The sequence below is a fragment of the Haliotis asinina genome, chromosome 3, assembly GCF_037392515.1.
Source record: "Haliotis asinina isolate JCU_RB_2024 chromosome 3, JCU_Hal_asi_v2, whole genome shotgun sequence".
NCBI lineage: Eukaryota > Metazoa > Mollusca > Gastropoda > Lepetellida > Haliotidae > Haliotis > Haliotis asinina.
The window spans coordinates 62,741,984-62,768,548 of NC_090282.1; the positions used below are offsets into that span (position 1 = coordinate 62,741,984).

At 37.7% G+C, this 26,565-nt stretch overlaps 1 protein-coding gene across 3 annotated transcripts in view; it reads right to left on the reverse strand.

Annotated features, from left to right (window-relative positions):
- The window catches only part of LOC137278298 (serine-rich adhesin for platelets-like), a 97,745-nt gene that overhangs the window by 11,465 nt on the left and 59,715 nt on the right, over nucleotides 1-26,565 (reverse strand). For all 3 annotated transcript variants that reach the window (XM_067810546.1, XM_067810545.1, XM_067810547.1), the window contains one exon: nucleotides 425-3,351. In XM_067810546.1, the coding sequence (XP_067666647.1) occupies nucleotides 425-3,351 (2,927 nt within the window). The remainder of the gene's footprint in view (nucleotides 1-424; nucleotides 3,352-26,565) is intronic.

The following is a 26,565-nucleotide window of genomic DNA, read 5'->3' on the forward strand; positions in this document are numbered from 1 at the left end:
ATGCAGTGAGTGCAGACTTTTATTTCAAAGTAAATAATGTGTGTTTAAAAGTTCATCATGCCACATGTCAACTGATCAGTGTGAAGGGAAATTTCCAGCTGCCTCATATTTCATTGATATAGTGTTGTTAGCAGGGTTTTTGTTTTGTTGTTAAATGCCTCACTCAAGAATATTCCAGCTGTATGATGGCAGTCTGTAAGTAATTGAATCTAGGTCAGACAATTCAGCCATCAAAATCATGAACCTTGATCTATACATTTGGGATTCCATGACACGTGTCAAACAAGTCAGACCACCTGATGTCGTTAATTACCTTTTACAACAAGCATGGGTTGCTAAAGACCAATTCTAATAGAGCTCTTCACTGGGTACTTGAGCAGGACTGAGGTAATGACCTCAGTTACTAAAGTGACAAATATCTTACTTGATCTGTCCATTCTTGTCCACAGGACTGTTTCTTTGAATCTCTGACACTCTGGCAAATTTATCTGTGTCTGCCTGTATCTTGATTCCCAGTCCAACAATGCCCTTCAGGACATCAACCTGGAACAGTCCATCTTCCTTCCTCATCTTCTGGTACTCCTGCTTAGACAATTTGGTTGTTGAAAACTGCAGGCCTTGAGTTTTAATGGTTGTACTCAATGCTCCCATCTTAGGTAACCCTCTTGACACTGTGAGTGGTGGAAGAACTGACCTGTTAGTAGACTTCAGACTCTGTCTTGGGCTAGGTGGTGTTGGAGTTGACGGTGGTTCCTGAGGTAAGACATTATTTTCATCTGGATTGCTTGGCTTCTGAGTTGAGACCAGTGTTTCTCTTGGAGAACTTGGCTTTGGGGCAGGTGTTGGAGGAATTCTTGGAGAAGCTTCCTGCAACTCTGAAGGAGTTGCTTTTGGTGGTGATCTTGTTACTCTGGCTGCTGGTTTAGGTGGTGCAAATGAAGATGAAACATGAGAAGATGCTATTATATCTGGCTCTTTACTACCTGTCTGTGGTGAGGCACTTTGAACATTATTATTTTCAGTCCTTATGACCTTTTCTATCACAGGTGTACTCGTGTCTTTGGTGACAGTTACAGTGTCCTCATTTTCTTGCTCATCAAGACTCTCAATTACATTTGAAACCAGCTGTTTGAAAGGATTTGCTTTGGGCTTTTCATCACTTTTCAACCAGTTTCTGAACACATTCATAATAGTCTGAGCATCCTCTCTAGAAACCTTAGTTGGAATAATCTCCTGTTCATCTACACTAGAGCTCTCAGATTTCTTTTTCATATAGTTCTGCTCATATGATGTTGTCAAACCTGATAATATTTTGGCAAGATTTTTCTTTGCTTCCTCATCAATCACTCTGGGCTTATGTACAGGGGAGCCACTTGCTGATCCTTCTTCAAATGTCCGGACTCCCTGCTTATCCTTCCTCACAAGAATTGGTGTAATAATCTCCTCTTCTCCAGAATCGTTGTTACTTCCACTTTGGACTGGAGGCATCACATGTATTGGAGTGGTGCTTCCAACTCTGATCTTGGTTACCTTAGGTTTGGCTTCAATAATGTTCGATACCATTTTCTTAAATGGAGAAACAGGAGCTTTTTGCCCTCCAGATAGCCATTTTTCAAACACACCCAGCACCTTCTGTGCATCTTCACGTGCAATTTTTGTGGGCACAATGTCCTCTTCAGTAACTGAGGTAGAATTTGCTTCTGATTTCTCCTTGATATGTCCTGATGATTTGGTCAGCTCAACAAGAATTGCTGCAAGGTCTCTTTTAGCTTCCGGGTCAGCCTGTCTTTGACCAGCTTTGGCAGTTGTTTCTGCTGCACCTTCTTCAAATAACCGCACACCTCCCATCTCCCGCTTAATTTTCATTGGTGTAATGACATCCTCTCCATATGAGTCCTTTACTGATGCTGATTGCACTGGTGGAACAAAATGAATCGGTGATGCATTTTTCAGTTTCTGACCCTGGTCAATGTGAATCATGGTTGATTTTGGAGAAGTGGTTCCATTTACTTCAATGACAGCAGGCTTCAGTTTCTGCTGATCATCTAAACTGATTAAAGCCGAAACAGGAATGTCAGGTGTTTCATCATCTTCATCCTTTGCCACATCTACCTTTGTAACAATATGTTGGTTAACAGATTTAGTTGTCATATGAACAACATCTTCGGTTGTTTTCTTCTCTTTATGAACATCTTCATCAGTTCTAATAGGAATCTGGGTGACATGCCCTATGGAAATAAACTCATCAATCGAAGTATTTTCCACAGATGTAACATTTTCCTCCCTGAAACCTCCCAGGAGATCTCCCACTTCCACAGAGTTCTCTAATCCGCCCTCAAGCTGGTTTGAATGACTGTTTGAAATATCTGCATGAATATCTGGCACTAACAAATCACCTGAGAGATCTGTTGTCTTTTCTGAAACTTCTCCATCAACTTCAAGAGATATAGCTGAAGGATCAGTTCCACCAACATCCAGGAGCAAATCCAGAGGTTGGCTATTATATTGCACTGTTTCCTGTTGGTTTGTTTCTGGAGCTGAGTCTTCATCATCAAGTCCTAGAAGGTCATCAATGTTTGTCACAGGCACAGTTTGATCTGGCTCCTTTGGAGGCTCAGACACAATATCAGGTGGCATGTCTGCAAACTCCACTGGTGGGGGAATACCTTCTATTATAGGTACTAGAGGCATGCCTGAGGACACATACTCTGCATCATTTTCCATCTCCCAATCTCTTGGAGTTGATTCAAGGTCAACAGCTGGGGTATCCACAATATATGTATTATCCAATTGCCCAGACGAGTCTGTTTTTATCTCAAAACCACCCACATCAATTAACTGTTCATTATCCATATCAAGCAAATCTTTCGTTTCTTTAACCGGACTGGACATACTGGAATCTGTCACAGATTCTGAATCATCTGAAAACTGTTGAGGTGGAAAAGGCTGACTGAAGGCTAACTTCACATTTTGTTGAGCAAAAACTTCGTTAATGCTTGGCTGATCCTCTTGTGACTCATTCAGTGTATCCCTCTGTGATTGCACTGCACCTAAATTGCTCGATATACGTTCCTCGCACGTCAGTCTGTCACTCTCCTTCAAATCAAGCGAACTTGAAATTGAAGCTGTTTGATTATGTTTTGACAAGTCAGAGACTATTTCTAAGGTTGTATCACTTTCCTCCTGTCGAAGTATGCGAAATGTCACATTATCCCCTGCTTTCTTCAATGCACTGAGACACTGTGCCTGTGTGAGACCTTTGAGAAGCTGTCCGTTACACTGCAGTAGCCTGTCCCCAACCTGGAGTCTCCCTGATCTGGCACACGCACCACTTGGCAGAAGTCTCTTTACCTGCAAACAAGACAGCTGTATTAGAGATATTGTGTCACACAGGTCTTAATTAGTTTCAGAACTAAAGGTATCTTATCAAAGAATATATATATATAAAGAATATATATATATATATATATATATTTACAATACCAAAAGTACAATATTTAATTTCATGTCTTAAAATTCTAGACTTGAGATGGGTCCATTTATTCGATATTTTGTGCAAGGTCAGGGAGACAGACCATATCATTCATTTCTTTTGTTTAATGGTACATGCAGCATTATACCAGGAATATGTTGGCAGTGGGTAATTAATCAAGTCTGAACCAGACAGTCCAGTGACTGATACTGATTTGCACACTTGGGATGCAGTGCTTGGTTGACATGTTTTTCAATTTTATAAATGTCAACAATATATTGATGGAGGACAGTGATAAGATTTCACTGTCACAAAATGTCATTAGGAACTGATACACATGTATTTTAGACCAGGCTGTGATAAGATTGATTAGCATTAACAAAATGAATGTCGTCAATGATTTTCCGTGATCCATTTACATAATATTCTTCTTTTTTTTCTTTAAGTCCGGCCTTTATTAAGAATGATAGTTCTCTGCTGCTGACATTTCTATGTACACTGCAGCCAGCACAATTTGAGTGATGTCATGGTAGCCTTTAATAGGCAAGGCTGGCGCGACATGTTGGTTTTTAAACTATCAACTCTGTCAAGTTACACTGACACACAACCAGCCAGGTCCAAATCAAATGCTCCCAATCCTCATCCATCATCTCTAATGTCAAGAGAGGCACTTCAGAGTTACATTGTCATGGAATCTGTATAGTTAGCATGTGTACAGCCTGGCAGTTCAAATTATTATCCACCTATAATGAAGAACACACAGGAGTTCATTAAATCGGCTTAGTTGCAAAATATTAAGATCTGCTTAACGTGGAAGAGTACGACATCCAAGTTAAGTTCATCTGTTGGATAATAGTGAGTGAGTTTACTGTTAAGTTGCACTCAGCAATGTTCCTATTATGTGGCAGAAGTCATTAAATAATTGAGTCTGGTTCATGCAGTTCAGTGATGAACAGCATGAGCACTGATCTATGCAACTGGGATACAATGACGTGTTGACTAAGTCATTGAGTCTAACCACCTCTTACACCTCTTTCAACAAGTATGGGTTACTGCAGATCAGTTCTAACCTGAATCTTCATGGGTCTGTTGAACAAGAACCTGTGTCAGTGGTGTTGCCTATGTTCTATTTGCCTTGGTCATAAGCCTTGTTTTAATAGAGCTTGTTGGCATATCTAAATATATATGATACCCATAAAGGCAGGATTATTCTGTGGAATAACTGGCTTTTGTCTGCATATGTGCAGATTTTAGTGATTCTCAATGCTGGCTGGCCAGTTGAAACTATATGATGTCAGAGTGCTTTGCAAACTGTATGATATGACTTCAGCCACTATTAATAAAGTAAAAAATTGATTATTTCATGTCATCTAAACAATAGGATGCCTGTGAAATTGTTCTATAAAGTTGACATTTCAAACATTGTTTTTCCATTTTTTCTTAAAATGTCCACGAGTTATATCTGGCATAACCTCAGAACTTGGAATTTTCACATTATGTTTCCCTTGTGAATGAATACTGTTAGTCCTTGCCAAAGGCTGGGGATTAACACCATTCATTCTCTTGGGAGTGATAATCCCTGTAGCTTGCTGGCTTTTCTTTAGCGCTACAATGGCTACCAGTGTGGTTGTCTCTGCACTGGGTCATGTCAACCCTGTTCCTAATGCAGCTGAATATAAATGTTCCATGTCATCTTTTTTTTAATAGCAGTTTGTTTTCTGGGTCATGAACCATTTTCAAACTTGGCGTCTGATGTTATCAGATTGAAATTGGATCAACTTGATGTGTACTTTGCCCAAAATAAACACATCCCAAATGAACACAGTGGTCGGTCCCTAGACAATAAATGAAACAAGACTCTAGCTCAAGTCTAGAATGATGTGGCAAGTTTAGAATCCCTCAGCTCAGAAATCAACAATTATTCAATGTTGGATTTGTTTTGTAGGGAAATATATATTTCATATTTTAAAATAATAATAATTTTTCTGGGAGTAATGGAGTCAGTTTTCGGAACTTGTTCAGTGAGATTATAACAGTTGACAATGGTAATTTTTCTGTCCATCAAGTTCAGTTCTACTGACCATGTTGTTGGCTCTTTAACTCATTAGCTGACCATTAGCATGTGGGTGGACATCATGTGTCAGTGTGTCAGGGAACAAATGGTTAGTATGATTGTTTCCAAAGGGTCATGCCAGTCATGTGGCCATATATATTATAATGATGCAACATCTTTATGTTCCATCAGATTCTCCTTCTTAATGCATTTGATCAGTGACATCTTCTTCCTCACGGTTGGTGGGGTAGCCAAGTGGTTAAGGTGTTCACTAATCAGGCTGAAGACCTGGTTTCCCTACATGGGTACATCAGCTTCATCGGGTATTTCTTGTTAACACATATGTTAACAGAGGGATGGGATTGGGTGGTCAGGTTCCCAGCTGCATAGATTGATGCTCATGTTGTTTATCACCAGATTATCTGGTCCAGACTCGATTATTTACAGACTGCTGTTATATATCTTTAATAGTGCTGAGTAAACTTAACTCACTCTTTCTGCTTAATACAGGCCATCAGTGATGGCTGCTTTCAGAGATTACTGTATTCTGTATATGATGCACTTTTTCATGTGTTCCTGTTTAACACAGGTTGACAGTGACAATCTCGCCATCTGAGATCACTGTCCTATCCATACAAAATCCCAGTCTCTACACTTATCCTCAATACATGTACTTTTATCCTCCATACAAGCCACAAAACACAAACATTGACTTTCAAGACCCTTAACTATGCAGTATATTTTGCAAACATAAAACATTCTGCCAAGTTAGAATCTGATAGCTATCACACTCTGCAGCTAGGTGTAAAATGGATAATCTCTTGCAGGTATTAAATGTCAGAATCTCTATACTCTGAGTTTCATTGTAGACATGAGTAATCCTATCTGTGAAACTGTTAACAGATTCAACTCCCTTCATAAATATTTCACACCCCGTCTGTGATTTACATAGACACTGCCCAGTACAGGCCATTTTCGTGTTGACTTTGCAGCTACACCCATCATCAACTTCTCTCACAAGCTGGTGAATCTTGTAAAGGTAACAGAGTAGTGTATATCAATCGAAACTCAGGTGATTAACAGCCAGGTGTGACATAGCCATGACTCCAATACATATTTACCATCAACATAATGTCTTTGATGGCATTATTGTCTTTCTCCCTTGTTGCATAATTTACAACAAGAGGATCAGATGGTCAAAACTGATGTAGAAACTCCACTTGTGACATCACCTGATGAATTTACAGGTTGTCTTTATGTGGCTGAACTATCCTGTGGCATTGAAAAACACTCATTTACTCAGGCTCTTTTGGCTGAGAATGGCTCACAACAAGGTGTGCCGGTCATTGGAGGTGGTCAAGTGGTCAGACACTTTCCCCAGTTGTGTTGATTGTTGTTCTCATGGCGAAAAGAACATAAAGGTTCAAGCAAAACACGCCTCCTTTAAAATATCGTAAATATGCGGGAATATTTTGGTGACCGGAATAACGAAGTGTATTCATGAACAGCTAGAGTTTGATTCACCAAATATGCAAGTGAATCATAACAGCCCTTATGTTCACAATATCATCCACTGGACTACCTGGTCCAGACTTAACATAGTCATATATCTGGGATATTGCTGAGTGTAGCATTAAAAAACAAAGCTGTCTTTGACAGTAGGAGATGCTAGTTAAAGTCCTTAGCACATTGATCAACCAAACTCATACAGATTGTTGAGAAGAGAGGTTCCCAGCAGTCTGTGCGTCAGGAAAGAGGTAACTAAATGGTCATGACACATTTGATGTCAGATTCATTGTTGACAGACCACCATCTCTTATTTGGAATATTTTTATGTGATATCAAACAAAAAGCAAAATGAAAGATCTTTATCAATCAAATTGGCTAATCATACATCTTTTCAACCCCTTTAGGTCACAAAATATCAGCTTCATCCTACTGGAAATAATACCCTAAAAATCTTTGTGATCTCAACATGGTGACTCCAGTCCAGTACACTGGTAACAACCACCCAACCTATTGAAGATTTAAAGCAGGATGTTTTTATCTATTCAATTTATTTCTTACCCTTCCTGTTTATCTATCTGTTAAATAGGCTCATCTGACAGACACTTTCCCAGGGGATGTACAGAAATCTTCTATTAATACCCAACAATACAGCAAACCAGATAGCCCGGGGACCAGTGTTATTTACAAGACCTACTACTATAGAAAATCTTATCCTTTCCATGTGGTTGAGTGAGCTTAATTCTATGCGTCAGACAGCATCATAGTATTCAGGTGTTAACATGACCAATTACTTCAGAATGATTTATTTGCCTTGGGAATCTAATGGCTCCATAACGTGCAGTGACACTTCCAATCTGACAAAAATGTAATATTAACTAATGTTTGGCTTATGATTGGAGTCATGGCATTATCACCATGCATTTGTGATTCAGAATGTTTAATGTAGGACTGAATCATTTTGAGATAAATATGTTTATCCTTTAATACTAAAATAACCATGTGCATGTAAGCAGACTTAGATCATTTTTTTTTAAAAATATTTTACCTGATTTTCCCAACACACAGTGTTGTGAAAAAGTTGCGGTTTAGGCATTGTAGGTCAACATTCGTAAAGTGTGGATTACGTAAGTAACATATCACCTTCTTCTCGATTACACCCTAGCTTTAGAGACCACAATCTGAATATATGTTCGGTTGAGTGTTGAGTATCACAGTCTAGGGTAGGAATGTAGTATCTCATGAAACACAATAAGTTGTGGAATATCTGGGACAGTGTGGCTGGTTACCTCCATTGTAGGCATAATGAAACATTTACCATGTGACTCACGATCATGTTCATATTGAGGAGGGTGAGAAAATAACACTCTTGACTGCAAGTTTGATCATTAGGACAAGTCACCTGGAAGATCCACTTTGCTCACACCTGGTACATTTAATCCTAATTGTATCAGAACAACAGACACATGTGAGGAACATATTTTGAGCCACTGGTAGTTGTTATAGTGACTGTGTCCTATGGTAAACAGCTAGACTAATGCTTAGTCCCTGAATACTGACAGTAACAAATACACCCATGTAAATTAAAAAGAAGCCCCTGGCAGACCAGATGAAGTCTAGACTTTCTTCATTTGGGGCTTTACTTTTGCAGAGAAAGCTTGGCAGCGAGGGAAATTATATGGTTCAGGGACTGTAAGAAAGACTTGTCTACAGCCATCAGAGTTTGAGCTTTATTTTAGCTGTATCTGAGTTGTGTGAAAACTGGATGTAACAATTCATTTCTGAGCTAGACCATCTGGTGACTGACATGATGATCAGTCCGTGCTATTGAATTGCATTGACCTGCATCAATGTAGTGAGCTATGTCTTCAAATATTTAAATCTGGATCACACAATCCAGTGATTGACCTCATGAGCATTGACTTACTCAGATTGGACATGCATCAACCAAGCGCAAGCCCAGTTGCCTGATGCCATTAACCAAATCAAATTATCTCACAAGTTAATTAGAATGGGTCCTGTAATGTTGTTACCAAACCTTAAAGAGGTGATACAAACCTATTACATGTGGCAAACTGCTCATGACAACATACTTACAGCTATTCCTGTAAAACATGAATAACAAAATGGACAAAATGAAATGATTAATTTCTATCTGTTAGAAAAGAGATTAATGCTTTTGTTCATGTGGATAATGAACTGCAATAATTCGGTCCTCAGAAGTTGATCTGGCTTGATCTTACTGCATATAACTTGATACATATTTGACATAACTATCTTTCAGTTCTTAAGCATGACAAACATAACTGCAGCAACATGAAAGTCTGTCAGTGCACGAGAGTGAAATGCATTCAAGCAAGGATAGCATGTGTCATGTAATCAGAAATACTGATGAGTCACATGGTGTAAGTCCTCAATCAACACACATTGACATGGAGCTATTTCCTGAACAGTCTTGCTATCATCAATAATTTAACATCAATTTAAATGAGCTTCCTAATAGGTGCAATTTGTTTATTGTTGGACCATCAGCCATACTAAATATTTGAACATGCCCCAGTGTCAAAGTATTACAAGCATAATCAGACACAGAGAAACCTTTAAAAATCAGAATCACTGCCAGAAATATCTGTCTTTGTTTGAAATTTTATCTTGCATTTGTTTCAATCTGAATATAAAGATGAAGGAAGCATCTTCATTTTGTTCACTTCATAGTGTTAATCGGCTAAGCATCAGCAAAATCAAGAAACAAGGGCATAATATGCGATGCATGAATAAACATCTCACAAAAAGAATTGAAAATCAATCTTCTTTGTAAGGAGGGACCCTTAGTGTCTGAATAGTTCTATATTTCTGCATTTAAGTAAGCTGAACACATTCACAGAATCTCATCTCTTAGATATCCAGAGGCATATGCTCTCTCTCTCGAGGAATATATTGTCCTGACGGTACAAACCTTGAGTGAAGCCTTTGTTTAGGTAATAATCCTTGAAACAATGGTGTAAAGTCTGGGACTAGTGTGAGACAGGTCTAGTCTGTGTATCCTGGCCACTCAACTGACCGGTACTTGCTGCTGGGCGGCTGTATGGGGTGCTCGGAGGATTACATGTGGAATCAATCGGCTGGACAGTCACAAAACAATGGCTCTGTGGCTGCCAGGCTGATTCTCCTCTCAGCAGTTTAGGGGGATGAGGGAGGGAGGGATGAAGAATGGGAGGAGGATCTGCTTCTTCATACATGATCTGGTTATTATGGCGTGTATCTGTTCTGGCTCAGATTTCAATCTGGATTCCTTGCATGTGTTTCAAGGTTGTCTATTACCTTCTGCTCATAAAATATTTCAACCAAACACACTTCTGTGAAAGATATGAAGTTTTGTTTCAGAATGATTGCAACTGAAATTTATGGTGCAGATATAATAGAGGTTGTGTAAGAATTAATTCCCAGTACCACACATCGCTAAATGAAATTTGCCTTGAGAGTATTGTTGTATGGACCAAACAGAACTTTCATGTGTTTGCAGGGGCATATGCACCTATTTGAGAAAGTGGGGATGCACACTTGTATCATTTTCCCAAGAGTTTCAATGGTCGTTTTAATAAATTTTCAGGATGGTGGGTGGGTTTTGGGGTGTGTGGACTCTCAACCTCAACCCCACCCCAACCCCTCTGAATCCACCTATGCTTTAACAGCCATAGTCAGTGTACATCAGGCCCAACATAATGTAAAGGATTTGTGTCAAATAGACTGTTGTAATAAGTTATGTTGTCATTCATGTCTTCAGTCATCTTACAAAAACATTCTGCATTGTGTGCAATACTTCTCCCATTTCGACATAAATCATTGATGAAATGTCCATAGCACCCATAGAGAATGCATTTGACAAGTGCTGGCAAATGTAAAACTATCATATAAAGACAAATCAGCGAATGTATAGAGCCTTTGTAATTTGTCTGTGGCAACGTGACATGGGTCCAGCTTCCTGCCATATTTTCACACTAGGAACTGACTCAGTCTTTACAGAAGTCAGACACAGCTTGGCATTGTCTCCATCACTGGCTGACAGCAGACAGGGGTGGGGGGTAGCTCGTGGTCTGGGAGGGGGAGGGGTTCTGGTGTTAAGGCATCAGCATGGTGTCCTGCTGGCCTGCTTCAAGACAATGGGGGAGGGCTCTGAAAGGGAGAAGTGTGAATTGAGGGTGTCACTTTTAGGGCAAGGAAAGGAACCATAAACATCCTTGGGTGAGGTTAGGTATACTAATTGCTATGTGTGAAATAAGGTCTGTTTGATGTTTGTGTTACATCTTGTGCACATTCGGTCCAAAGTACTGTTTGACTGCCTCTGTGATCTTGTGGACTGAGCTTCTAGCTGGAGATCAATAGTTCAGCCCTCAACCCTTTTGAATGATTCAAAAGTTGTTAAAATATAGCACTTGTTGTTGCCCTGGCTGTGGTTTGGTATTAAAGAGATGACACAATGGAAGTGGTGTCTGTATACTGTATCTAAGCGGGGTATCTGTGTTAAACTGTAGGAGTTGCCTCACTGGGCGATGAAACCAGCATTAGTCCAGACTAGTACAAGACAGCACTCATGCACAAATGTGCCTGAATGTTATATAGAAGTCCAGTACACCCTATTCTAACATTCACCTTGATGCAGATCACTGCTTCCTGTCAACCACTGACATGTGCATTGGCTAGACTCAGTTACTAATATATATATTTTCTAGAAACAAACCCTGTCTAGACCATATAAAATCACGTCCAACCTTCAACAGATATTTAGAAAGGAAGTCTCTGTGTGAAAGTGGATTTGATAAACCAGATGTGACTCTAGGCACAAAGCATCATGCAGATGCCATAGTAAAGGAGAATGGCGTCTGCTACAAGAATATTGCACATTACTTCATTAAATACTTGTTGTAAGGAGTCTGCAGGAAGGAAGTGTAGGTCAAAACTTAACCTTCAGAGATGGTTTCATTATCACTAAAAGGGTTGAAGCTCACAGAAGCCTACAGGGATGAGATGTGATTACTGTGACATAAACACTGTCATGGTTCAGACATGCTTCTGGAGGCAAAGACAGACCTGGATGCTGATGACGAGCGATGTCCATTACTATATGACACACAACATGAGAGGTTCTGTCAATTTGATCATAAAAGGTAATTGGGTTACGACTCCTGTGACATTTAGGGGAAAGGTCTGCACTACATTCAGGGTTCAGTGGGTTACAAGACCTGATGGATGGAGTGCTTCTGATCATTATCAACTTTCTTGTGCATTATCGCTTACCCATTATATGATATGTGATCATTATCAGTATTAAATGCAGGATCATCCTTGTTTATCAAGTTGATTGTCTCTGTTCTATTTCAAATTCCCTGACTGCTTCACTGTCACAACTTAATTCTGAACCTTGACCATGTGATTGTATAATACATGTCCCGTGAAATAACTCATGAACATGAGAAAATCTATACAATGTCATGATGCTGATGGCTTCTATTCTGAAAGAAAGCTTTTAGTCCATGGTATTTATCATAATAGGATAGAGATTTATCATCCAAAACTGCGTTCTGCAGGAGATATTGCGTGTGTGAGATCAAACGATATCTCATGGAACAGTAGATTTTGTACACTGTACTTATGTCATCAGTTACATGACTCACGAAGCTGTGACATTAGAACTTGATGACGTCACAATGCCATGACATCTCTGCACTGCAAGTCTAATGGCAATACCATGTTCAGAGAAACTAATGAAGAGTGATTTATGATGACCAATAGAATCTCAAACTTGTGTCTTCTCATATCAAATATATATATACCAGATAACTGAGATTTTAGTGAGTGAGTCGAGTTTAATGCTGGTGTGAAGAGTATCGGTTACTGAAAGGGTAGTTTGAGTAGGTGAATTGATCATTTCATCACAATTGCTGTGATAGGATGAAGGAAATGATTCCATTTTCCATCACAAGTATTGCTTGACTTAAAACTGTCATCACTGCTAAAATAATCAACCAGATCCTAAATCCAAATAGAAAGTATCGATGGGTGTCTCTGATAGCCACTTACTCATCAATCCATGCATCTTCTGATCTCATAGTCCTCATATTTACTTTCACCTGTCCAAACTACATGAAACTTTTATCATTACTCATGTTCCATCATGATTCTCGTTTTTTGTCCATCATATCTTTCAAGCATCCCCAACACCCCCTCCACACCTTTCCACCTCTCGTAATCCCCCAGTTGCTGCATTGACCATATGGCCTATAATTAAGGGGAAATTGACTTGTAATTGGTTGATCTGAATAACAATGAACTGATGAGGCCTAAATGCAATTATATGGTGCTTGAGTTTCACAATTTCACATCTTTGTCATGAATTAACATGCATGGTGTAACTGTCTGAATGATGTTCAGTAGGTGATAAATATCAATGTGATTATGGAAGAATGTAATTATTGTAGAATTATTTTCTATGAGATCTTATTGGTAATGTAATGTCACATAAATCACTGGGTTTGATAGTATGTACACATGAATATGCGTATAATTTCGTCATGCACCATAACCGAGTGAGTTGTACCCATGCGGGGAATCGAACCTAAGTCACTGGCGTGATGAGCAAATGCTTTAACCGTTAAGCTACTCCACTGGCCCTCATGCACCATCACTCTATTTCTTAAATAAAAATATGAAATAATAATAATTTAATACACCCAATAAACAAAATAACAGAAAAAATGTGCAATAATAGAGTTCACTGACTCTGATAAATAAGTATCAATTTAATCAAATCCTACTGAAATGTTCATTCAGAATCATATTAGTTACAAATTTGTTGGCTCATAAACGGCAACAAATTATAATAATAATTTATAAAGAGTATCCACCAAAAGAAGGAAGTAATAAAATGGAAATATACGTGAACATCCTCATACAGAGTACTTGCCCGTATTGCCTGTGGGGTGTTATTGACAACATCTATCAACCAATCACCTGAGGCGAGGTTTTATCTGCTTGACTGTGTGACATCACAGATTAAGGGGTGTGATGATACCATTCTTCAAGAACATTTGAGTGGAGATTTCCAGTTGTATAATATCTATTATGTTGATTGTTCCAGTATTTACACTTATTGTCCCTGGTTAAGTTTGAAATAATTTACCATGGATAAGGAATCTTTATTCTCACAAGAATTCTACAATATATACCACCTGTCCATAACAGAAGAGGCAAATTATCAAAAACTGATGCTATAAATGCTCAGTTGTTAGAATATAGCTTGTAACAATGAATATTTTCATTCATCGATATGGCTGAGTGAAATGTGACTGGTTAATCCATAATTCTTACTTTGCTGGCAATTACATATGCTTACTCTATGATTAAATGTAATAAAATTACAGGATACCCAGAATTTGGTAATCAAGACGTGGATCAAAACCACCCTAATTATCAGATCTAACTGTAGTTGGTACTTTGATACAGTTCACCTTGAAGTTGTCTTTCCTATTTAAGAACATGTCAAATATGGAAACTTTAAGGTCTTTATGCATCTTTTAGCAATATTCAATGGATATAAAATGGGAATACCATTACCAGAAAAAGCCAGCCTCATTTATCCAAAGAAAATTATTCCTGCAAGTGCAAAAGGCAGTATAGCTGTGAAAATCATGTCAATCATTCATTAAAACCCATTGATGACAGAGGCGGTTGAAAACAGTAAGCATGTCCGTCCCTGTCACTCACATAATGTAAGTAAGAATATGCAATACCGGTACAGAGTCTTCAAGCATTTAACTACAAACCAAGCAAGCAACCTTTCTGTTACACCCAAACCAGAATTTGAATAGAGAACCATGGACATAACGCTTGAATAATGATCTCACAATATGGAAGCTGGTTTATACTATGCTCGTCCTGTTTTGTTCACTGTGGATTAGGCTCATCTGGGTTCATATGTTGCCAAACTTAGGTTGTTTATTTCCTTTTGTTTGTTTCATTTCATGCGGTTAGGAAGTAACAGTAAAGCCACAGTACTCTGTTCAGCTCTATAATGAAAGGTTAAACATATTATCACAAAATGGCTTAAATGTTTTATCGGTATAAAAACACAATAAACATGGTATTAGGATCCAAGAAATATGCAGATGAAATCTCCAAGCAAGAACTTCCGTTAAGCTATATACATAATGGGATGCTTCCTCTATCGATACACACTTGACTGATGCTCCCAACAATTATTTGCTATGAGAAGTGATTTTCCAATATGCTCTAAGGCATATGATTTCATTTGATTGGCATTTTAGAATTTAATGAGTGGTAGAAAGGTAGGATATTTTATTAATGACATCTTTAATATTTTATGTGACATTTCGGTATAGATTCTTATACTGTTGTCACCCTTGCTTGACAGTGGGTTATAAATCTATACCAGAATATCACGTCATAATATAAAAATGAAGTTGTCATCCATAAAATATCCTACCTTTTGAAAACATTGTTCAACATACTTATTCCTTACATATATACACAATTTGCAAAATCCACTCAGGTAGTGATCTTTAAATATCAAAGAATTAAATAATAGCACATTGTACACTACATTATGATCCAAAGTTATTGCTAGGTTCTGACAGTCTGAGGCTGATATGATATATATATATGCTACAAAAACAACCACAGATAGCAAAAACATAAAATTGTCAACTGTAATTTCACCTGACAAAAAATGCCAATGATGATTCATAACATGCAATCATTATAGTCTCAACACTTTTCTACATAAACCCATATCTGATAAAAAACTAACAATAACTGTTCTAATCAAAGACAACATACATCACCTTTCTTCCCAAAATTGAAATGCACAAATATTCCTTTGAGCGCGAACATTCCAAAATCTAAAAAACACTTGAATTTAAATTCTGAAACTGTATCATGATCCTAGTTGTGTGGAAAGTAACATGAACACATTCCTCCACCCAACTCAACACCACCAACCTTCAGTATAATACATATTCACTCATGTGTTCTAAAGCCATGTCCATATCAGGCTTTGATCTGAGGGAAATGTCCCCTCCAGACAGCCCAACAGGTATTCATGCGGGTATTAGCTCACCTTATGTAAGTTCAGGTAAGATCTGGTAAGTTGAGGAACACCTACAGGTGCTTAGGCTCATGGTCGTTGGGTGTTACCTGTACGCACCTTTGTTAACGAATAGGATAAGGGCAGCAAGCACCTGTCTTCAGAATTTGAGTGGACAGGTAGAGATACCTTTTGGTGGGGGATCATGTTACATGTAGCTGTTGATATATTTATGACCTGTAGCATGTGGTGTGTCTGTAGAAACGGATACCCTTAGTTTAGGTTGCATGACAGTACCCAGTGGCAAATGAGCTGTTTGCATAATTGCTGTCCATGACAATATGTTTTCATTGTGTTGATGTCAGCAGCTTCTCAAAAAAACAATTTTAGAAAGTTTTACACTGATGAATTAACTGTCCTGAGATTAATCCACTCGTCACTTATTCATATAGTATCAGACAGAAACCATGTCTTTAGTTAAAGATGTATAAATAATCCATAGAGGGTGATAAAACACCCACAAAAGCATGGTCACTAACCATTGAAACGAAAGTACTAATATTGATTCCATTTTGACACCTTGCACCCACTCACCTCTAGTGTAAAGTGTAACCATGATTGAACAGAATAAAGCTTCAAAACTATCCCGGCAACACACAACCACACCTTTCACACACACACATACACACATACGATTAACTGCAAGTCACTTGCTAAGGAAACATCATTATCATTCTCACACACAGTGTAACAAAATTATTACTAACTTTCCCAAGAATGTCACATCACACCATTCCCCACCAAAAAAACAATGCGCTGCCCAAACAAAATGTATCCTGACTGTGTTTAATTCACTTAAAGTGTTTGTTGAAAACAGTAAAGGTATTGACGCACTAAACACTGTGACAGCTCCCAGGCTGGCCAGTATATGTCTATATATAGTGTAATGATATACCCACTAGGAATGACAACAATCCCTAGGATAAAGACACCTTTTTCTGTTACACCCAAATCTGGATCTGCAAGAAAAGCAAGTCTTTTCATGACAATACAACAAGCGACGAGGATGTTTGAGAAGATATTAATGGACCAGGTTATACTGAAGCTTCTAGTTGTGTGGAAAGCTGATGGGGAAATAAAACTATATACTCAGGTCCTTTTCTGAGCTTAAATGCCATTACACTGATTTGCCTCATTTGCTTGTTACATATTCCTTGCAACAAATTTCAAATGTGATACAGTCCCTCTCCAGTGGTTGCTGCATGTACTCTTGTCCTTACAACTACTGCAATGCCATTGTGTGTGAAAATTTTTGTGTTAGGTCTTGCCACCCACTGTGTTTAAGAAGGGAAATATTTCTTTAATATTTTTGTAACTTATAAGCAGAAGAATCTCCCCAGATGAACACTGCAGACTTTGTGCAAAATTAACATATCATTTTCAGTTTGAAAAAGAATCTGTAAATGTGCTATTGTATTGCTGAATTTTCTGTCTGGTCCTATCCCTTGACTGTCTGCCAACAACCACCTACAACCACCCTATGCAAATCATGAGAATGGGGATGCTACAAGTGGGGAATGCTAATGCATTTCACGAATGGTGTTATAATAGATTTTCAGGGTTCAGTTCAATTAATGTTCACAGCTACTTTGCCGTTCACACCCAACAAAACTATTTCAGTAAATAATCGGGAATGGTCAAACACCAGCATGGATGATTTATTAACTTCTTTGTAGAAGAATGTTTCATAATGAAAATAGTACATACCATGCTCTATGTCATAGATAGTTCATGAAATCTTAAAGCCCATTATTTTGTCCCTGTTAACAGAAGGTCTTATCTATCTGACTCAAAAATCTCAATTCACAATGTACGAGTGTGGACATAATTTTTATTCGATAGGTAGCCAATTAAGTTCAGTATACTTTCTCGATAACATGTCTTGGTGTCATGTTATTTTGAGCTGTTCTAAAAATAGACTATCTTACCTGAATATCACATCACTCAAATGGCAGTGCCAATAACCTAGTACAGTCATAATGGCTGTTCACACAATAATGGGTCCATTAGTAAGTGTGAGTGAAGTATCCATCACATTCACTAGTACAGTTGTCATGGTAATATGATCCAAAACATCTTCTGATTCATGAATGTTTATCTCTTCTGTGACACGAAAACTGAAATCCCACCAACTGTATATATCTTTAGCATCTAGATTTCTCCAGATTCTGAAAATTCAGACATTCTTGGAGTAACTTGCTATCTATATGAAATCACTGATTAAAACAAATCGGAAACAATTTTCGTTTCAGAGACTAATGTTCTTAACCTAGATCTACGATTGATCGGATTGATCGTACAATGACTTTATAATGGGAACATAGTTGATTGAGTCACGAGTATCATGACAGACTAAAATGTAATTGCGGTTGTTGGCACCCCCTCTGCACCCTCTTGGATTTGTCAACAATGGAAAGGGCAACCGGTGCTAACATATCAAAGAGCAAATATACAAGTCTACCCTGTGACTGCAGTATTATAGCAGCACAAGTGGTTCATTGAAGCTAGCCAAATTACCTGTGTAACCCCTAAAGCATCTGGTAGTCACCTCCCAACAAATTACTGATGGAGGTAATGTACTGTACAGGTGGTAGAGTGATTTGTGTACCTGGTCCTCGTGTCCCTGGAGACCACCATCTTGGTAGTCTAGTGGATGAGTGGTCTGATTCCTGGTAGCGTCTTATCAATAAATGTTATGTCAAAATATTCATTCTCTTCCCAGTGCTCAGTGAGTGAGTGAGTTTTATGCCACACCCAGGAATATTCCAGCTATATGGTAGCAGTCTGTAAATAATCAAATTTGGATCAGACAATCCAATGATCAACATCATGAGCATCATTCTACACAAATGGGAACCGCTGTTACCCTAGTCAGCGAGCGTGACCACCCAATCCCGTAAGTCACCTCTTGTGACAAGCATAGTCATCTTTTATGGCAGGCATGGGTTGCTGAGGGCCTGTTCTACCCTGGACCATGACTGGTCCCCTAGAATACAGCATAAGTCAGGATTAGTCATATATAAGTTGCACAAATAAATCGATGTATGTTTATTTGATTGCAATAATCTTGAACCCATTTCCTGGAAATGAGTGGCTACAGGATAATGGTTTTCTTTATTCTCTACTGAATGTTGGGTAAAGTAAAACTGTCATAGCTGAGACTCTTCAGGACAATGAGAATTCATAGAGCTACTAGTATTTTAAGATCCTGTTGGGATTCTGGAATGGAATAGATCAGCACCATCCACATGAACAAGGGGTTCTCAAATTAGGAAACATCTGAAACCTGTATCACTGCAGGCTTCAAGCTCACCTTGACCTGACTTGCTGATGCTTGTCGTAAGGGGGGACTAAAGGGATTGGGCAGATTAACACTATATATAATTTTGATAGTAACAAACAAACCCATATAAATTAAAAAGGGAGCCCCAGGGAGACCAACAGAAATCTAGACTTGCTTCATTTGCGGCTTTAGCATTGCAGAGAGGGATTGGCAGACGTGAAAATAATGTGGTTCAGGGACTGTGAGCCAGACTAGGATCAGGTGGTCATGCTGGCTGAGTTGGTTGACATGCATTATCTTATGCCAGTATTGTGTAGATCAATGCTGTTAATCACTGGATCGTCTGGCCTGGAGCTGAATATTTACAGACCATCACCATGTAGCTGGAAACTCACTCTCTCACTCACTTGCTCAGTCAGTCACTCAGTCACTCGCTCGCTCACTCACTTACTATACAAAGTAGCATCCCATCAAACCTCTGGAATACCGTACAAAGCAATATCTGTCAAACCTGCCACACAGTTATGAAGGTTTTATGTCATCTAGGACAAGAAATAGCATTTCAGATGCACAAAGAGACTAGTGAATAACTTAAAAGCATTCACTGTTATTCTTTCCTCATCATTATCCACACTCTTTTATGCCTATTTAAGTACACAAGGGTCCATTGTATTCTATCAACTGCAACTGATGCAGTATTATGAGTTATTATTAGACTCTTATGTTAAATCTGTGGAACGATAGGAATTTATCTCTCCATACAATCCTGAAATAGTACAAAATATCACTTTGTAAACAGAGATGTTCTTGTGTATTTTCAGACACAAATCATAAGCCTTGCAGATGAGAGATGTCACCAATGTTTTTCGCATAAAGGTTTAGCTTTTCCAAATGAAACGTTACTGGTTTAGGGGGTTGGGCAGAAGACAGAGTGTGACATCCTCATGACAAATTCAGATGGTGGACGTGAAAATGACAAACTACCTTTCAAGCAAGAAGGTTCTGTAATGACTTGTACATGCTGATACTTAGTCTTTCCCTTGCTTGTGTGAGAAAACTCTCTGAGAATGGGCGGGTCTGTGGACCTCAGGATAGGTCCACATTATGTACCCACGTTCTGACGTCTGTCTCTCTGCTGCAGAGATTCCTGTTGTTTAAAGGGTTTGACCTGGAGAGGCTAGGTAGGCTGGACAACTGTTTCCAGACTTTTATCTAAACACTTCACTGACAATACAGTAGCCCTATGTAAGCTTAGCATTCCTTTCAACACCCCTTCCCCCTTATCGCATCTGGGGTCAAGTTTACACAAAGGTTTCCCTTACTTCTGCTTTCACTGAACTTCTGCAACATTCTTGAAGGACATGTCATGATGTCCAGAGATAGTAGCGAGATAGGAAAGGACTGAGTTCTGGTAGTATATCATGTTACTATGGTACTGAGTTCTGGTGTTTATCATGTTCCTATGGCACTGAATACTGAGTTCTGTTAGTATATCATGTTCCTATGGCACTGAATACGGAGTTCTGGTAGTATATCATGTTACTATGGTACTGAGTTCTGGTAATATATCATGTTGCTGTGTTACTGAATACTGAGTTCTGGTAGTATACCATGTTACTATGGTACTGAATACTGAGTTCTGGTAGTATAACATGTTACTATGCTACTACGTTCTGGTAGTATATCATGTTACTATGTTACTGAATACTGAATTCTGGTAGTATATCATGTTACTATGTTACTGAATACTGAGTTCTGGTAGTATATCATGTTACTATGCTACTACGTTCTGGTAGTATATCATGTTACTATGTTACTGAATACTGAATTCTGGTAGTATATCATGTTACTATGGTACTGAGTTCTGGTAGTATATCATGCTGCTCCATCACAGATAGTGACAGGAGAGGAAAATACTGAGCCATAGGAGTATACCATATTACTTTGATTTAAAGAGTGGCTGGCACCTTCCCAAAACATGAGTGTTTTGAAGACAACATGGAAACATGATTTAAGGATAATAATTAACAAATGAACAATAAAAAACATACTGTGAACACACATACACACACACACACATATATATATATATCAAATCTTAGTGTAGGACCTGTTAGGTTGAATATTGTTATTTTAATGTAATTTGTAATCAGAAACATCGTGGAAACAGACGTTTTGTTTAATTTTTATTCAGGTGTAGGTTATAGACTGGACTAGTCTCCATTTTATTATGATATCATGCTAAAAATATAAATATTTCAAAACAATTTGAAAAAGAAATGTAATTGAAACATTGACAAAAGTGTAATGAAATAGGAACTTTCTTGGCGATGTATTTTTATGCTTTCAGGCAGAGGAGGAGGGTACACTACTTATTTATGTATATATTTTTTAAAAGTATTACACAAGAGCAGCATCAGTCTATGTTAGTATTATTGACATCTTGATATACATCTACTGGTACAAACATTTGACTCTTTGCCTAATCATGTGATACAGATAAATGTTAATACCTGAACACCTTCATGAGTTCCAGTGACAAAACATCTTCATTTGTTCAACAAACATGACTTCAAGTTTGTGAAGTGTCCTTATTTATTTATATCCTAGACCTTCAAGAGGCCAGACTTCAAATGAAACACTGCAAACTTACACTAAAACTACATATGTCAGATGAGGAAAATACTTTTGAATTGAGGAAAGTGTTTCAGATTATTTAAGGAAAATGTTTCAGATTATGGAAGGAAAATGTGTCAGATAAATGTCTGTTTCAGATCAAGTAAAATGTTTCAGAGTATCTAAGGAAAATGTTTCAGATGGGTGACAGTGTTTCAAATCTAGGAAAATGTTTCAGATAAATGACTGTTTCAGATCAAGGAAAGTGTTTCTGATAAATGACTTACAGATCAAGGAAAAAGTTTTTGATTATGTAAGGAAAATGTTCCAGATGAATTACCATATCAGATCAAGGAAAATGTTTCCAATAAATGACTGTTTCAGATCAAGGAGACTGTTATTATCAATGAAATGACTATGTTAAATGACTTACCTGAACATGTCACATGATTCGTACAACTTACTGATCCGTCAGTCAGAGTGGACCATGAAGTAAAGGCCTAGAGACTTCTGTTCATCTTGTGTGATAAATATATCCAGTTAACCAAACAGCTTGTGAATGTTTTTCCAAACATTCCATCACATATCCTGCTTTATCTTCTGACAGCCTGCACAGTGACAGTGAGATAACAATCTAGGATTAATTGCCTTGATAACTAGTTATCCTCAAGCCATGAATGGCTCTCTCTCTTCCAACTTTCACCAGCTGATAAAGGGAAACTGCCAAATTAAATATCAACACTTCTTATCACAGGAAAGTCAAGATCTTGTATTTCAATTAGGAAAAGGTTGTATAAATATACAATTTTTTATCTCTTGTGGTATTTCTCATTCAGACTCCTTAAGGGAAGCTTCAAAGTTGGATGACTGATGGAATTTCTTGAGGGGATGTGTATGTCAACTATGTGACATTGATGAGTTTGATTTTCGTGACTTCTGACTTTTCACAGTTTTAAATAGATGTGCATATTGCTGAGAAAATCAGTTGTCGTCTTAGTCACAATCACAAATGCAACAAACGTTATCACTGTGCATAATCCCAAGAATGCATCTTTCACATCATTGTCATGGATCCACTTTTGTCTCTTCAAATCCTTTAGATTTGCAACATAATTCCACTTTACTGTCACCTATTAATTAGTTGTACAAGGGAAAACCTCAGAGTTGAAATTTTTATGCAATATGTTGTAGGGTTATAAATGTCATTCTACAATGGTTTTAAATAGATGTGCACATAACACAGAAAATCAATTAGCATATCAATAAAACAGAGGAAAGCTATTTCTTGAGGCGTGTTTGCTCATTAAGAAAGAAAAGCTTTCCCTTCTAAGTTTATTATGATTAAGATTGATTGAATATTATTTTATAATGACATCTTTATGTACAAGATAAATGAAATAGTGCCACTTCATTTTCTGTCATGTAAGCTAAGAAAATAGATGAAAATGAAATATCATATTAGATGTGACATAAGAAATATGACTGTCTTCTTTTCTTCTCTTAAATCAGTGGGAAGCAAAACTGTATGTTTGTGGTGACAAGCTAACCTCTGATGTGGAATGGCAGCATGCAATAATAGTCCAAGGTAACAGGAATTACATCACTTTATACAGGTGCTTGTTGACAGAAAAGCAATGGAGCCTGATGTGTATATTTCTCACAGTTGTTGATTTCTTCCTTCCTCTATTTTGCAGGTTTAAATGTATTCATGTATTATTCCCCTGGACTTTTGATTGTGGCAATAAACAGCTACAAGATGCTGAATAAAGTATACCATCAAAAACAATATGGGATATTCCATTTTGTGAGCATACCACTTGTCAGTGTACATGAGAAGAAAGTGAAAATAAATCCATACATTTGAATCAATTCCAAAGGAATGGAATAAATTGTCACATATGCCCTTAATATATCTTCGTCATCTGTTTTTTACCATTTGCATTTTATCAGTCTGGTATATCCAATATGCCCTACTTTTTAAATGGTATATTACAGGTGGGTTTAACACCACTCTGAACAGAGCCATGGACTGTGGTGTGAGTAAGTTGTATTTGACGCCACTTCAGACAGTATCCGTACAGGTGAGTGAGTGAGTAAGTGAATGAGTATAGTTTTGTGATGATTTGAACCATACCATTTCTGGGATATCCGAAAAGAGCATTACCGAAAATGGGAATCAAACCTGGACCTTTGGTGTGATGAGCCACCTAACCACTGACCTAGTCTTCTGATCCACCGATCTGTAACTCAGTATAATGGTAAGGTGAACTTGACGAAACCCATGAGGTAGGATGATGTCATATCAAGGATCATAGTCCAGATGAAACTGGGATTCAAACCCATGAGGATAAAACTTTTTCAAAGACCTGGGGAGTTGGAGTAGCCAGCTGGTTCAAGTGTTTGCTCAATATGCTGAAGATGTGGGTTTGATTCCCCACATAGGTACAATATGCAAAAGGCCATGAATGAATGTTAATATACAATTCGAGAATGAGTGTTGTCCAAATGATTTTATGTTTAATTGACAAATATGGATAATTCTCTCATCAAATTTGACCTTGGAAGCATTCGTAAAGATACTGAATAAACAAAAAAGGGCATAAACAAATGTTTACAGAAATGGAGGGTAGTATGAGCATTCAGTTTAGTAACTTAATGAATAGATCCTTTTTTCATTTTTGTTTTTCCAGTTGGTGTATCCAAGGACCAAAAACACATATCGTCATCTTCCTACTCTCTACCTGAATACCTCAAAATCGGTCATAATACTAATGCAACTTTGTTGGAAGCAATAATTGTTTCTATATAAAAAAACAAAAGAAACACAACTTTGTATTTTGAGTCAGATTTTAAAATAGAAAACATAAGCACAAACAGTTACTTTTATAGGATTTCATTTTTTCAAAACAATAATTTCTTTTGTTGTTCAGTATATTTGGTAACAGCATTGATTTTTTCTTGATTTTTTATTGATTTTTTTCTTACATATTTTCTGCTTATTCGTCCATGCAACAACACCAAAGATAATATGATATCACTACTTCTCACCTAGTTGCAAGTGACAACTCTAATGCAGCTTGGCTTTGACTGACTGATTGCTGTTATTTAGGGTGTCCTCAAACAGGTGCAGCAGTGATTAAAGTATTAACCCATCACTAAGGTTAGGTTAGGTAGTGGAGCATGCCTCTGGCGTCGTGGCCCTTGCATGTACCCTCTCGTTTCTCCTCTGGATTATATTGATGAATTGAGCCCATTCATTATTATTATTATTATTATTATTATTATTATTATTATAACCCATCACTAAGTTTAGTTCCCTAATTCCATAAGTAAACAGCAGAGCAGGGAAGGTTCTTTTGAAAAAAAATTCACTTATTTAAAATATAATTGTTAGTCTTCCAATCTCACTACTAACCCATATACAAAATGCTTTCCTTTCTCAGAATTTACACCCGGCACTGATTTATTTGCATTGTCAACATCGACTGGCATAGGATGTATTTGTGCAGTCATGCTGTTCAACAAGAATAGAATCATTTTACATCAGCGGAGTGCAAACTATTGGGACATTCTGGATTTCGTAATTAGTCACACCTCAATGGGTTGGGAATGAAGAGACAAAAATGGATTATCTTGTGTTTCATATTACTTTAAGATCAATGAGCACTGCTTTATTGAAGCTGCTTGTGAATTTTGAGAAATTGATTTCTGATTTGGATTCTAATGATGGAATAGTTTAGATGTGGTTACGCCAAGGCCAAATGGATTAAACAGGCCCCGAGAGACATTAAAAATCATTATCATTATACAAAAATTATGAATTAATGCTACAATGCACAACTGATTGCTTTTTCTTACAGCCTTACTAAGATGGTGGGAGTAATTCTGTATCCTGTTTCATTTCAAAAACCAAAATAAGATAATATGGTATTGTTTTATTGAAAAAGTAGTTTTTCAATTTCATATCAATGGTGGCTTATCAAAGGTTTTCTTTTGAGCTATTTGGGTACAAGCAATATTCTGGTTAAATCACAGAACATCAACTTGATGCGAGAGAAAAGCCCAAAGTGATGCAAAACATAGGTGTTAATCATCTTGGAGAAACCCTTGAATATAGTCATAGTGTTGACAAAGCTTAAACCATAATTGGGTGAACTGGGAGGGTAACCCATCATCATTAGCTCCTGGTGTTTCCAAGGGATGCAATCTGCACAGCAAATTTATTTGCCCTACACTCTGTTGGATTTCATCTGAGACCAATGAATTGTTTACTAACACAATATCTAATAGCTGGTCTGACCATGTAATGTTGTTGTGCAAAATTTGGTTTTATTGTAATTATCTGAATTTGTGTTAGCGAGCAATTCATCAGCCTAACACAATGTCCAATCATTGGTCTGAGTTGGTCTTATGATGTCATGTGGCTGTGCAAAATTTGGCATTGTTGCAACTATCCAATTTTGTGTTAGTGAGCA